This window comes from Moschus berezovskii, chromosome 28 (assembly GCF_049115385.1).
Source record: "Moschus berezovskii isolate FMDL1 chromosome 28, NW_MosBer_1.0, whole genome shotgun sequence".
NCBI classification, from domain to species: domain Eukaryota; kingdom Metazoa; phylum Chordata; class Mammalia; order Artiodactyla; family Moschidae; genus Moschus; species Moschus berezovskii.
Genome location: NC_142487.1, coordinates 30,392,417 through 30,405,953, shown reverse-complemented (window position 1 = coordinate 30,405,953; position 13,537 = coordinate 30,392,417). Strand labels below are relative to the sequence as shown.

The 13,537-nt window shown below is 41.7% G+C and overlaps 1 protein-coding gene across 1 annotated transcript in view; it reads right to left on the bottom strand.

The window, feature by feature from the left end:
* Nucleotides 1-13,537, bottom strand: part of SERPINB7 (serpin family B member 7) — a 28,426-nt gene that overhangs the window by 6,906 nt on the left and 7,983 nt on the right. The window contains exons 3-6 of the mRNA XM_055417507.2: nt 9,619-9,669; nt 8,925-9,044; nt 3,589-3,706; nt 79-221 (exon numbers count right to left, since the gene is read on the bottom strand). Of these exons, the coding sequence (XP_055273482.2) occupies nt 79-221; nt 3,589-3,706; nt 8,925-9,044; nt 9,619-9,669 (432 nt within the window). The remainder of the gene's footprint in view (nt 1-78; nt 222-3,588; nt 3,707-8,924; nt 9,045-9,618; nt 9,670-13,537) is intronic.

The following is a 13,537-nucleotide window of genomic DNA, read 5'->3' as shown; positions in this document are numbered from 1 at the left end:
ACTGTCTGAGTCACTAGGGAAGTCCTGTAAAGGCGTATTATTGGCAAAAACCTTCCTAAATTAAACAGAATTCCATACCTTGGGAGATCTGAAATGGCAATTTTGGGTCTGGCTTTTGGTGAAGGCTGACTCCCACTTGCCTTTGAAGTACACGGCGTTCACCAGCACCATCACAGCAGACGAGCTTATGGTACCTTCATGAAAGACATCCCTGATTTTGCCTTTTGAAAAATAAATTGAGAAAGAAAATGTAACTTTCAAAAAGCTAAAGAGGATGAATACTTTTCCTGTCACATAATTGAAATCATCGTGTCAGTGACAGTCTGTGACCGATTACTTCGTCCAGCACTCTCCATGTGCACTGCTTTACACGCAATATCTGGTTCGATTCTCACGAAGTCCCTGTAGGGAAAGCACTGATATTATTTCTGTCTGAATACTTTTCCTGTCACATAATTGAAATCATCGTATCAGTGACAGTCTGTGATCGATTACTTCGTCCAGCACTCTCCATGTGCACTGCTTTACACGCAATATTTGGTTCGATTCTCACGAAGTCCCTGTAGGGAAAGCACTGATATTATTTCTGTCTGAATATTTTTCTTATCACATAATTGAAATCATCGTATCAGTGACAGTCTGTGATCGATTACTTCGTCCAGCACTCTCCATGTGCACTGCTTTACACGCAATATTTGGTTCGATTCTCACGAAGTCCCTGTAGGGAAAGCACTGATATTATTTCTGTCTGAATATTTTTCTTATCACATAATTGAAATCATCGTGTCAGTGACAGTCTGTGATCGGTTACTTTGTCCAGCACTCTCCATGTGCAGTGCTTTACACGCAATATTTGGTTCGATTCTCACGAAGTCCCTGTAGGGAAAGCACTGATATTATTTCTGTCGCTTGCTGAGAAATCCAGGGTAGAAAAGTAACTTGTACAAAGTCACGTAAAACAGGACTCTGGCCCAAGAAGACAGTTCTCAGAGACCTTCCCTACTAATAGACACCAAACTGCCTGCATTTATTCCATTGATGAAGCCATAGCACTCCAAGTATACTTTAATGCCATTTCATTGAATGGGCTAATTCCTACATTTCATGTTCATGAGATTTTTGCTAAATGCCTTGCACTATTCTGGATACTGAAAAGGATCCTATGGGGCCTTCCCTGGGCAGGCCTTCCCCCATAACCTCTCCTTTAGCTCCTCTCTGAAGTGCCTAGATAATAGTATTTGATACACATTTGCTGGTGGCACTAGTGGTATAGAATTTGCCTGCCAATGTGAGAGAAGCGGGAGACTCAGGAATATAATGGGTTTCCCAGTGGCTCAGATGGTGATGAACATGCCAGCAATGCAGGAGATCCAGGTTCGGTCTCTGGGTTGGGAAGATCCCCTGGAGGAGGGATTGGCAACCCACTCCAGTATTCCTGCCTGGAGAATTCCATGGATAGAGGAGCCTGGTGGACTACCATCCATGGGATCACAAGGAGTCAGACACAATGGAAAGGACTTAGCCTGCCCACATTTCCTGAGTTGTCTAGCAGATGTAAAAAAACCTCCCCCGTACCAAATGGAGGAGGTTAACTGCCTAACACCAGAGCCCATAGCCTCAGGCCTCTTGGAGCCTAAGGATTGAGAATGTGAATCTCTGTGACGCCACCCTGGTGACTCAGCATCACCCAGAGAATTCTTCACGAGATGATCATCAACTCTGCAACTCCCACCTCCCTTGGCTTTTAAAAATGCTTTGCTGAAACTCTTCCAGGAGCTCAGGACTTTTTGGGTCCACCACAGGGACCACTTGCTTGGTCCTGCAGTAAACGTTTCTCTGTTCCAAACTCTGACAGTTCAGTTTGTTTGGCTTCACTGTGTGTTGGCCTCATGAACCTGCATTAACAAGTCCAGTGCAGTGGGGGCACCACCTTAATGCAGTTGCAGCATCCTGGGGTTGCAGCCCTGTACTCAGTGTGGGGGGGGACACAGAGTCTATGGCCAGGCCACCTGCTTGAGCTGAGGGCAAGGTGAGGGCCAGGGAGAATTTCCATAAAGTTGGGACTCTTTATACAAAACTTGGAAGCTTCGAAGAGCTAACTGTATTTGGGCAAATCCTAACTTATTCTGATTCAACAGGAAGAGTAAGATTGGAAAGGTTGGTGGCAGGAGCCAGATGATTGAGTCTGGAAAGTCTGATAAGAATTTTTTTATTATCTTGAAGGCGATGGAAAAGCATTGTTCAGGATTCACTGAAACACAAAAAAGGGCATGGTCATGATGGATCAGATTTGCCTTTCTAAAGGATGACTCTGGCAGTGTGTGTAGGATTGAAGAGGGAGTGGAGGGAGGAGGGAGGAGGAGGAATAAAACCTAATAAGACTAGAGTAGGTTTACTGGAATATTGACATCATTTTGAAGTGTTCCTCCAAATAAGTATTGAGTCCATGCCCTCACCACAGTGAGAATAATTATACATAGATTTGCATGAGAAAGGAAAAAAGGGAAATAAATTACTGCTCCAAATAAAGAACAGTACTAGTAATCTGATACGCCAAAACACTTTAACACTAAATGGAAGGCAGGAGAAAGGGGGACGACAGAGGATGAGATGGTTGGATGGCATCACCAACTCAATGGACATGAATTTGAGCAAACTCCAGGAAATGGTGAAGCCTGGCATGCTTTAGGGTTGCAAAGAGTCGGACATGACTGAGCGACTGAACAACATTAGAAAAGTAATTGCATAGTTTTTTGATTTATGAAGAGTATATTTGAAATACATGGTGGCTAATGGTCAAATTAACTCTACTGAAGTAATGATGAATGCATGAGCAAAAGCAAAACTGAGCCACTGTATTCTTATTTCCTGGAATAATTATATGCTTTTGAATGTTTGCACTTAAGGGTGCAAGTTACATGTCTCATATTTTTGAAACAGAACCAAACTCAGCAAATATATATATTGTTGAGTATAAATCAAGGCCATTTCTTAGGTAAAGAAATGACAAGCTTTGGAATCATTGACTAAGAAAACAATAAATAGATTTCTTTATTTGTTTTGTACTAAAACAGACCATTAGCTGGCATTTCATTTTTAGTTGGAAAGAGACTTGTCAATAAAGAAATATGCTTTTTTATGGAAGGAACCATTGCCAGATATATAATTTTGATAAATGAAGAGAGTTTAAATTTATTTTTTGACAGAGTGTTATAAAAATTATGTGTGTGTATGCTCAGTCATGTCCAGCTCTTTGCAACCAATGGACTGTAGCCCACAAGGCTCCGCTGTTCATGGGATTTTCCTGGCAAGAATACTGGAGTGAGTTGCCATCTCCTCCTTCAAGGGATCTTCCCAACCCAGGGATCTAACCTGTATCTCCTGCATTGGCAGGTGAATTCTTTACCATTGTGCCACCTGGGAATTCCCTGGACAAAAACTAGAGCAATTTTAAATAACAGCAATCATTACTTCTGATAAGCAGGAGCAGTTTCTCATATGTAAAAAGACTCCCAACTTTAAAATTGGGAGTTCTCGATATTCACATATAACTAACAATCTTGCAGAAAAACATGGCATCGCACTCACCATGGGTTTCGTTTTCAATCCATTTGTTAATTTTATATCTGGTGTCTTCCACATCATTTGTAAAGTCAACTCTTTCCACTTTGGCATTATATAATTTCTTAGCACACTCAATATAGTCCTATAAATATAAATGATATACAGCTCTATAAGTAATAAACACAGTTCTTGGACTCACAAATAACCACCAACTAAGCACCATAAGAAATACGTATTTGAAATTGTCCGCTTATTTCCACTGCCTTACTCAAGGGCTACTTCCTGCCTCAAAGGTGAAGAAATATGGCTGGGAGGGAGGACCAGAGAGCGTGAAGCTGACTTTGCATAGCGTGCACACTGAAATGCATTGGGGGAGATCAGCAGAGCTCATGGCTGATACGCACCCCCTCAACTTCACCGCTGCTTTCTCACCATAAATATTTCAGGAGCCTCCTACCTCTTGCCCCTTGTTTGTATCATCCTCTTCCTACTAAAAAACTGTTCAAGAAACCTAACAGATATCACCTTAATCAAGTGATCAAAGATAACATTGTCAGCAATAGGATTAATCAAAATCCTGCGGGGGGGGGCAATAAGGATAATACGATGAAAATAAAACAATACCCGTAATGTTTTCTACCAAATCAGATGGAGGAGTGATCTAAAGAAATGGTGATAACCATTTTGCAACATATGTGTGTTAGCTGCTCAGTCATGTCCAACTCTTTGCAACCCCATGGACTGTAGCCCTCCAGGCTCCTCTGTCCATTGGATTCTCCAGGCAAGAAGACTGGAGTGGGTTGTCATGTCCTTCTCCAGGGGATCTTCCTGACCCAGGGATCAAACCCCAGTCTTCCACATTGCAGGCAGATTCTTTACCATCTGAGCACCAGGGAAGAATTTTACGACATATAAGAGCATCAAATCAACGTTTTGTCCACCTTAGACTCACACAGTGTTATATGCTAATTAAGTCTCAATAGAACTGGAAAAAATATGACTCTAATTATGAAGAAACATCAAACAAATTCACACTGAGGGACATCCTAAATTATAACTAGTTTATAACTGGACATTATGAATAATCATTGAAAATGTCAAGATCCTTAAAGTCAAAAAAAGGCTACGGAACTATTCCAAATTGAAAGATACTAAACATATATACCAACAAGACACAATGCATGATTCTGAAGTAAATTATTTTGCTATGGGATGAGGTAGTGATGATTGGTTAGACTCAAAAGGATCTAAAGATTAGCTGATAATGATATAACAGTGTGAATTTCCTGATTATGATGGGTGCACTGTGGTTATGTAGGAAAATCTCATTGTTTGTAGGATTACACCAAAGACTTCAAATATGATTAGGGATTTCCAATGGTTCAGGAAAAAATTTTTTTCTCCTCTATAATACCTGCAACTTTCCTGTAAGTTTCAGATTATTTCAATATAGCTTTTCTTTTGAAAAGTAGGAGGAAGACCTAATAAGTCTTCACTAATGGACTATGAAGCTTAGGGAAAAGGAGAAGACAAATTTGACCCAATACTTGGTGGATAATTCACTGAGAGAGAACACAGAAGAAAGAGAAGTCAGAGGACAGAAGGGATGGTACATGGGAGTCTGGAGGCGCCCGCCTGAGGACTGGCAGGAGGCAGGTGCAACCACAAAGCGCGCAGAGGCAGGGAGGACAAGGCTGAAGACCTGCACACTGAGCACGCAGTCTCTCCTTGCGTGAGAAAGGAGACTGAGGACGGAAGATGGCTGAGGACAGAAAGGTTAAAGAGCACTAGTATTTGAGGAATGCCTGGAGGAACAAATATAAACCAAAGAGACTGAGATGAAATGAGCCTGAGTAGAGAAATCAATGCCATGAAAACAAGGAGAGGGAGAGTTTCAGAAACACCTTTCATGTTGGACACCACAAAGAGACAGATGAGATAAAAACCGCAAACCGTCCCTAGCTTGGGTGTCCACATGGAAGGCAGCAGTCAACTTCATAAAAAGGATTTCAGGGGAGCATTTAACACAGAAGCCAGATTGCAATGGATTGAGGAGTAAAAGTTGCGGGGGGGGGGGAATGGACTCCGAGAATACACATTACCCTTTCATTAAGCTGGGTTTTTCAAGCTTACATTTTCATTGTGAGAAACAATAAGATGGGAAGGAGAATCATTAAGTAGCTTTTAAAGAAAAACTTTAGAAAAAAGGTACCTTGTACATATATTTATGTGCTATGAGAGAGAAGAAAGTAGGGTAGTAAAACCCCAATAAAGAATATTGATGGAAAGATAACACCAAGGAAGGGGGTAGGAGGCAAGAAAGCAGTGGAGGAATTGACCGCTTAGGAAAACAGTTCCCTCTGAAATTGATGGAAAGAGGGGGGAAGATCAGCAGATGGGTTGGGATATGAATCCTGCCTCTATTTTCTTTGTCAAGTAGAAGACAGGCCCTTCAGTTGAAACTGATGGTGGTAGTAAGGGGTTGTTGGGAAACGGAAAGAAGTAGGAGAGTTTTCAAAACCTGATGTCAGGAATGAAACACCAAAACTGGCTGTTGGACACCACGAAGAACGTCTGACTGGGACGGCAGGGAGACCGCCACGTTGCATTGGTGAAACTGCGCACTGCCAGGCTTCCCACAAGCATCCCTTGTAGCCCAGGCACAGCCGTGAGTGAAATCACGGCACCGATCCTGATTCAGGGCTTTGTTGGGGGAAGAGAATGGGGAAGGAATGGCTGAGAGTAGTTCAGTGTAGGAATAAAGCTAGGCAAGGAGAGGGCTGACGCGCTGAGAGAAAGTCGAGAGATCAAGAGAACGAATCCCTCAGTGCAGCTGAAGAGCAGGTAGAGTAGTGATGGAAGAACGAGAAGCACATGGCAGTGTGACTACACTGGAAAACTGGAGCTGCAGACTGCAGGTCGTTGATGAGTTTCAGGGTGTGGCTCAAGTATCTATAATGGTGTAGAGAGAAGGTCAGGAAACTGTGGAAGCTGCAGCATCCATAGGGACACTGAGTTTATTGAAAACAGTGGCGGAATCAGGTGTGGATAACATGTACCGAGGTCCTACCCAAGGCACATCTAGCGAGATTGGGGGAGGAGGGGGAACATGGGATCAGACATAGTAGTTGAGTCTTCTATAATACCATACTTTTCACAGAGACTATTTACACATTATTATCTTTATCAATCCTAGTAGAATATGTATCCACTTATTTGAACCCATACTCAAATGTGAGTTAAATGTTGTAAGAAGAAATGTAAGAAGCTTGGAGATTATCTATCTTTGTACTGATCTATCTGATCGAAATCTGATGATATAAATGTTTGGGAGGAAAAAAAAATGGCTATCTTGTTTTCAATGTTCTTGATTAGATCTCACCTTTACTATGCTTCTGGGTACATTGCATGAGAGTCAGAAAAAGGAACATGAAAAACAAGATGCTATAAAGAGCACCATGATAGACACATCAACGTCCAGGCTACGGCTGAGTGTCCCTCAGGAACATAACAGCATCTGTGGGAATTGAGACTCAAACTGTGGGCTGAGCATCATGGTAGCCCCTGCAAAACTTGTGTAGGATACCTTTGGGAGGATTAAAAGCAAAGTGACCTAATGCTTCATAATTGACAGGTTGCCAAACGATTCGGGAGTGGTGCTGGAAAGGGCGAAGAATCTGAGTGGGTGACAGACAAACGAAGCATTAATGACTGGGCGGAACACAGAGAGTTGGAAACGTTGCAAGTGGAGACCAGCCCAGAAATGTCATGGGGTGGAGTTTCATAGCTGTGTGAGACATGGAGAAGTAAAAGGGAGAACAGACGTCCCCCAGAGAATCATGGCCACTGTGTCTGCTTGAACAGTGCTACCAGCTTCTGGTTGTCATAGCAACGATGGGTCAGGCATACCAGCATGCAAGAGTGCATTCTGGGACTTGCTGGTCTTTGAATGAGGAGAATTCCATGATGAGTGAATTGGTAATTCAAACACCATGTAGTAGTACCAAAAATCAGTCTGCTGACTTCAAGTTATTCGCCTCCTGTGTTGAGTCTTAGCTGCAATTCTACCATTGGCCAGCCTTATATGGCTATGTCTCTTACCAAGAACTCTTTTATAAGTGTGTGCCACCTGCTCAGTCATGCTCAACTCTTTGCAACACCATGTCTGTACCCACCAGACTCCTCTGTCCATGGGATTAGGTAAGAAAATTGCAGTGGGTAGCCATTCCCTACTCCAGGGATCTTCCTGACCCAGAGATTGAACCCATGTCTCCTGTGACTCCTACATTGCAAGTGGATTCCTTCCAAGCTGAACCATCGGGGAACCCCCCTTTTATAAGTGAGCTTACTGAAAAGAGAAGTAACTGCTGGGAGGAGAGATGGAAGGGCATAGCTAAGAAAAAAAAGGGAGGTGAACTCAGCACTGAGGATGAAGAACTGTCCTAGGAGACAGAAAACTCAAAGGAAAAGTAGATAGGTTTTTTTCTCTGCTGCCCATAGACAACCCTAAATGCACTGTTGGCTCCTCCCACCCCAATTCTAACTCCACATCACTGCCAGTGGGCAAGCTCTCTCTGTCTTGGAGCATGTCAGTCTAGTGACCCTGAATATGTGATCACTCAGGTGAAGAAAAGTTGTACTTTTTGGAAATAAAGTGATAATATTGAGAAGGCATCTGGGAACCTAATTAATAGTGACAGGAAAAAAAAATATCACCTTGGTGCTTACTCCTTGGAAGGAAAGTTATGACCCACCTAGATAGCATATTAAAAAGCAGAGACATTACTTTGCCAACAAAGGTCCGTCTAGTTAAGGCTATGGTTTTTCCAGTGGTCATGTATGGATGTGAGAATTGGACTATAAAAAAACTGAGCACCGAAGAATTGATGCTTTTGAACTGTGGTGTTGGAGAAGACTCTTGAGAGTCCCTTGGATTGCAAGGAGATCCAACCAGTCCATCCTAAAGGAGATCAGTCCTGAGTGTTCATTGGAAGGACTGATGCTAAAGCTGAAACTCCAATACTTTGGCCACCTCATGCGAAGAGTTGACTCACTGGAAAAGACTCTGATGCTAGGAGAGATTGGGGGCAGGAGGAGAAGGGGGTGATAGAGAATGAGATGGCTGGATGGCATCACCGACTCGATGGACATGAGTTTGAGTGAACTCTGGGAGTTGGTGATGGACAGGGAGGCCTGGCGTGCTGTGATTCATGGGGTCGCCGAGTCAGACACGACTGAGCGACTGAACTGAACTGACTGATGGACCCATGGAAAGGTGCAAGCCTTTATTCAGATGATGAATTAAACAAGACTCAGGTTCATAACAGAAATAACCATCTAACATAGGAGCCTGCACTTACCTTTCGAATATCAAATACTTTTTCTGCAAAAATTCCATTGGCAATGCTGAGCTCATAATCCTTGTGGGATGTGTTTATATCAGACAGAACTCTTTTCAGTTGAGATTGGAGTCCTGGCTGCTGTTAAAAGATTTATAAAAAATTATTCTTGGGCTGCAAAGATAGGTCTACTCTTTTTACACATGAAATAAAATATGTATAATATTATCATAAAAGAATTTAAAAGCAATGATGCTTATTAAAGCAGGAAACAGTGTCACACACATCTAAAATTTCTCACCCTTTCTCAAAATAGTGTCTGTGATCAAAGTTTATTAAAGGAGATAGTGAAATAAATAAATAACCTTAAAATAAAACTATTAACAGAAGATAATGGATTTGTCTAATGCATGTACTAAATAATTCATTTTACCAATGTAAGTTGACTGTGAATATCAAAGGATAAAACGCAAACATTTAGTTCCACACTATCGTGCCAAATTTTTTCTAACACGTAAGTAAAATATTGGCTTACTTGATAATTTACAAATAAATTATCAAGAATTGTATCTGGAATACCCACAATACAGAAATCTGAATTAGACATGATCCTTTGCTGTAAAGGGGCGAGAACATAGAAATATATTAGTGAGATGGGGATTATTCTAAATTGAGTCTTACAGTCTCTTTCTCTAGAAGAACATATTGTATTTACCTGAGTATCAGAAGAGTTTCCATGTCTTGAGAAGGTATTAACGTGAAGTACCTGTAAACAGGCAACAAGGAAAGCAGTCAGCAAGTAGTGGCAAACAAGAAGAGAACTAATTTAAAAAGAAAGTGGAGATTTCACTGTTGATGGTTGTGTTTCTGTATTTGTTTGTTAGCACATAGGGTGGCAATGAACTGTGCAACTGTCCTATTGATGTGTTTAGAATCTATTTTATCTGATATGAGTATTGCTACTCCTGCTTTCTTTTGGTCTCTATTTGCATGGAATATCTTTTTCCAGCCCTTCACTTTCAGTCTGTATGTGTCCCTCGTTTTGAGGTGGGTCTCTCGTAGACAACATATGTGGGGGTCTTGTTTTTGTATCCACTCAGCCAGCCTTTGTCTTTTGGTTGGGGCATTCAACCCATTTACGTTTAAGGTGATTATTGATAAGTGTGATCCCATTGCCATTTTCTTTATTGTTTTGGGTTCGAGTTTATATACCCTTTCTGTGTTTCCTGTCTAGAGAAGATCCTTTAATATTTGTTGGAGAGCTAGTTTGGTGATGCTGAATTCTCTCAGCTTTCACTTGTCTGTAAAGCTTTTGATTTCTCCTTCATATTTGAATGAGATCCTTGCTGGGTATAGTAATCTGGGCTGTAGGTTACTTTCTTTCATCACTTTAAGTATATCTTGCCATTCCCTCCTGGCCTGAAGAGTTTCTGCTGAAAGATCAGCTGTTATCCTTATGGGGATCCCCTTGTGTGTTATTTGTTGTTTTTCCCTTGCTGCTTTTAATATTTGTTCTTTGTGTTTGATCTTTGTTAATTTGATTACCATGTGCCTTGGAGTATTTCGCCTTGGGTTTATCCTGTTAGGGACTCTCTGTGTTTCTTGGACTTGGGTGATTATTTCCTTCCCCATTTTAGGGAAATTTTCCACTATTATCTCCTCAAGTATTCTCTCATGGTCTTTCTTTTTGTCTTATTCTTCTGGGACTCCTATGATTCGAATGTTGGGGCGTTTAATATTGTCCCATATGTCTCTAATATTGTCCTCATTTCTTTTAATTCTTTTTTCTTTTTCCATTTCTGTTTCATTTATTTCTACAATTCTATCTTCTAGCTCGCTTATCCTGTCTTCTGCCTCCGTTATTCTACTGTTTGTTCCCGCCAGAGTGTTTCTGATCTCACCTATTGCATTATTCATTGTATATTGACTCTTTTTTATTTCCTCTAATTCCTTATTAAACATTTCTTGCGTCTTCTCAATCCTTTTCTCCAGTTTATTTATCTGTAACTCCATTTTGCTTTCCAGATTTTGAATCATTTTCACAATTAAAATTCGAAATTGTTTATCGGGTAGGTTCCCTATATCTTCCTCTTTTGTTTGTGTTGGTGGGCATTTATCCTGTTCCTTTACTTGCTGGGTATTTCTCTGCCTTTTCATCTTGCTTATATTGCTGTGTTCGGGGTGGCCTTTCCATCTTCCGGCAGTTTGTGGAGTTCTCTTTATTATGTATTTACCTCGTTGTGTATGGGGTCGGAAGGGTGACTTGTCAAGTTTCCCTGGTTAGGGAAGCTTGTGTCGATGTTCTGGTGGGTGGAGCTGGATTTCTTCTCTCTGGAGTGCAATGAAGTGTCCAGTAATGAGTTTGAGATGTCAGTGGGTTTGGAGTGGCTTTGGGCAGCCGTATATTGAAGCTCAGTGCTATTCTCCTGTGTTGCTGGATAGTTTGCGTAGTATGTCTTTCACTGAAACTTGTTGACCCTTGGGTGGTGCCTGGTTTCAGTGTATGTATGGAGGCACTTGATGAGTACCTATCAATTAATGCTCTCTCGGAACAGGAGATCTCTGGTGTTCTCAGGATTTGGACTTAAGCCTCTGCCTCTGTTTTTCAGTCTTATTCTTGCAGTAGGCTCAAAGCTTCTCCCTCTGTTACTTCCAAGGCATTTCCTTCTGTTGAAAAAGCTCTTCTGTTTTCTGGTCTCCTCAGTGTCTAATTCCCGTCCTGACACCAGGATGCGGTAGTGGACACTTTTTTTTTTCCCGGCTCACCTGTTCAGTCCTGCTCCTTTCGACGACTATGCGCTGCTTTTCTGAGTGCCTGATGTCCTCTGCCGGTATTCAGAAGTTGTTTTGTGGGATTTACTCAGCGTTCACATGTTCTTTTGCTGATTTTGTGGGGAGAAAGCGGTCGCCCCGTCCCATTCCTCCGCCATCTTCCCGTCCCCCTATTGATGTGTTTAGAACAAGACTATTCACTGGGGAAAGTATCACAAACTGGGAGAATTCATAAATCAATGGCTACAAAGTGAAATATATTTAATAATTTTGGTTTGCTCATTCTTGGGGATCAATTTAATAATTACTCACTGATTAAACCTGAACCAGAGTCAAAAATAGTCTCATAAAAAAATAAAAACTTTGTTTAATGAAACAGGAGGCAAGATTGGGGCTAACTACATATGCACCAAGACATAAAAGCAAGAGATTTCCTGGGGGTCCAGTGGCTAAGACTCTGTACCTCCAATGCTAGGGGTCCCAGGTTTGATTCCTGGTCAAGGAACTAGATCCCAAGTGCCACAACTAAGGCCTGGTTCCACCAATTAATAAATAATTTTTTAAGACATAAAAGGGAAAACTAGTTATTGAGTATCTAGCAAATATTAAATAGGAAGCAAAATTGGGATTTGATAGATATGATTTTTGCTCCTGCAATTATTTGAGAGGCTTCCCCGGTGGCTCAATGGTAAAGACTCTTCCTGCCAATTCAGGAGACATAAGAGACATGGGTTTGACCCCTGGGTTGGAAGATCCCCTGTAGAAGGAAATGGCAACCCACTCCAATATTCTTGCTTGGGAAATCCCATGGACAGAAGAGCCTGGCAGGCTACAGTCCATGGAGTGACAAAGAGTTGGACATGACTGAGTGACTAAACAAACAAAAAAATTACTTGAAATTAACCAGTTTGGGGTTTTCCTTTTTCAGCCTGGCTCTCAATAACCCCATTATTCTAATAACTGTTCCTATGCCCATCTTGATTTCTTACTACATTTGATCTGCCTTTTTCCAGGCCCTCTGTCTCTGGAATCTGAAATGCAAAACAGCTCCATTAATAGGAAGTAATAAAATGTGCCATGCATGTGACAATCACTCATGCAGCTGTCTGGGGCAGACTGAGTGCATCCTACCTCCTCGGCACGGGTGGGCAGTGCAAGGAGCAGCATTTATCTTATATTCCCCTGACCAATCATCTGAAAGATCTAAATAACTGCCAGGCAACGGTGAATTTGTTCTATTGTATCAGTTTGTGACTCTCGGAATCTCAATGGTTGAATTTTCGGTAAAAAGATGTAACTTTGCCTTAAGGGACCTTCCGGGCTGTGTTTGTGTGTGAGGAGTGGGAGTAGGGAGAAGGTTGGAAGGACTGTTCTGACGCAGGGTAAAGAGACACGTATGGGAATTTAACTAAACCAATGTTGCTATCGGGGCCTCTGTGAGGGATTTCTACTTCAAAGCCTCAGACCCCAAATTATAGCATCATCTTCTTGGCTTGGGGAGAATGGAACAGCTCAGAAAGGGATATAAAAACTTATAAAGGCTACTAATATCATTGTTAGTCTTAAAAATGCCACAAAGAATTGGAACCGAACCTCAATTTCTACATCCTCTTAATCTAGAATGATAATATGAGATGGAGTGAGAGAGAAGGCAAAGTCTACAAGGCAAAATTGATATACACATTAGTTCTACTGTAGACTTAAAATTCACAAATGGGGTCTTTGAAGACATCATGGACTATGCCTGGAAGCCTGGGTGTCATTTCCACCCTAGTTCTAGGCAATTGTGGGGCAGGAAGAGCATCAACACCCTTTCTCATCCTTCGGGGCCTTCAGGGATATTGCGGTTACCTCTCCCCAGC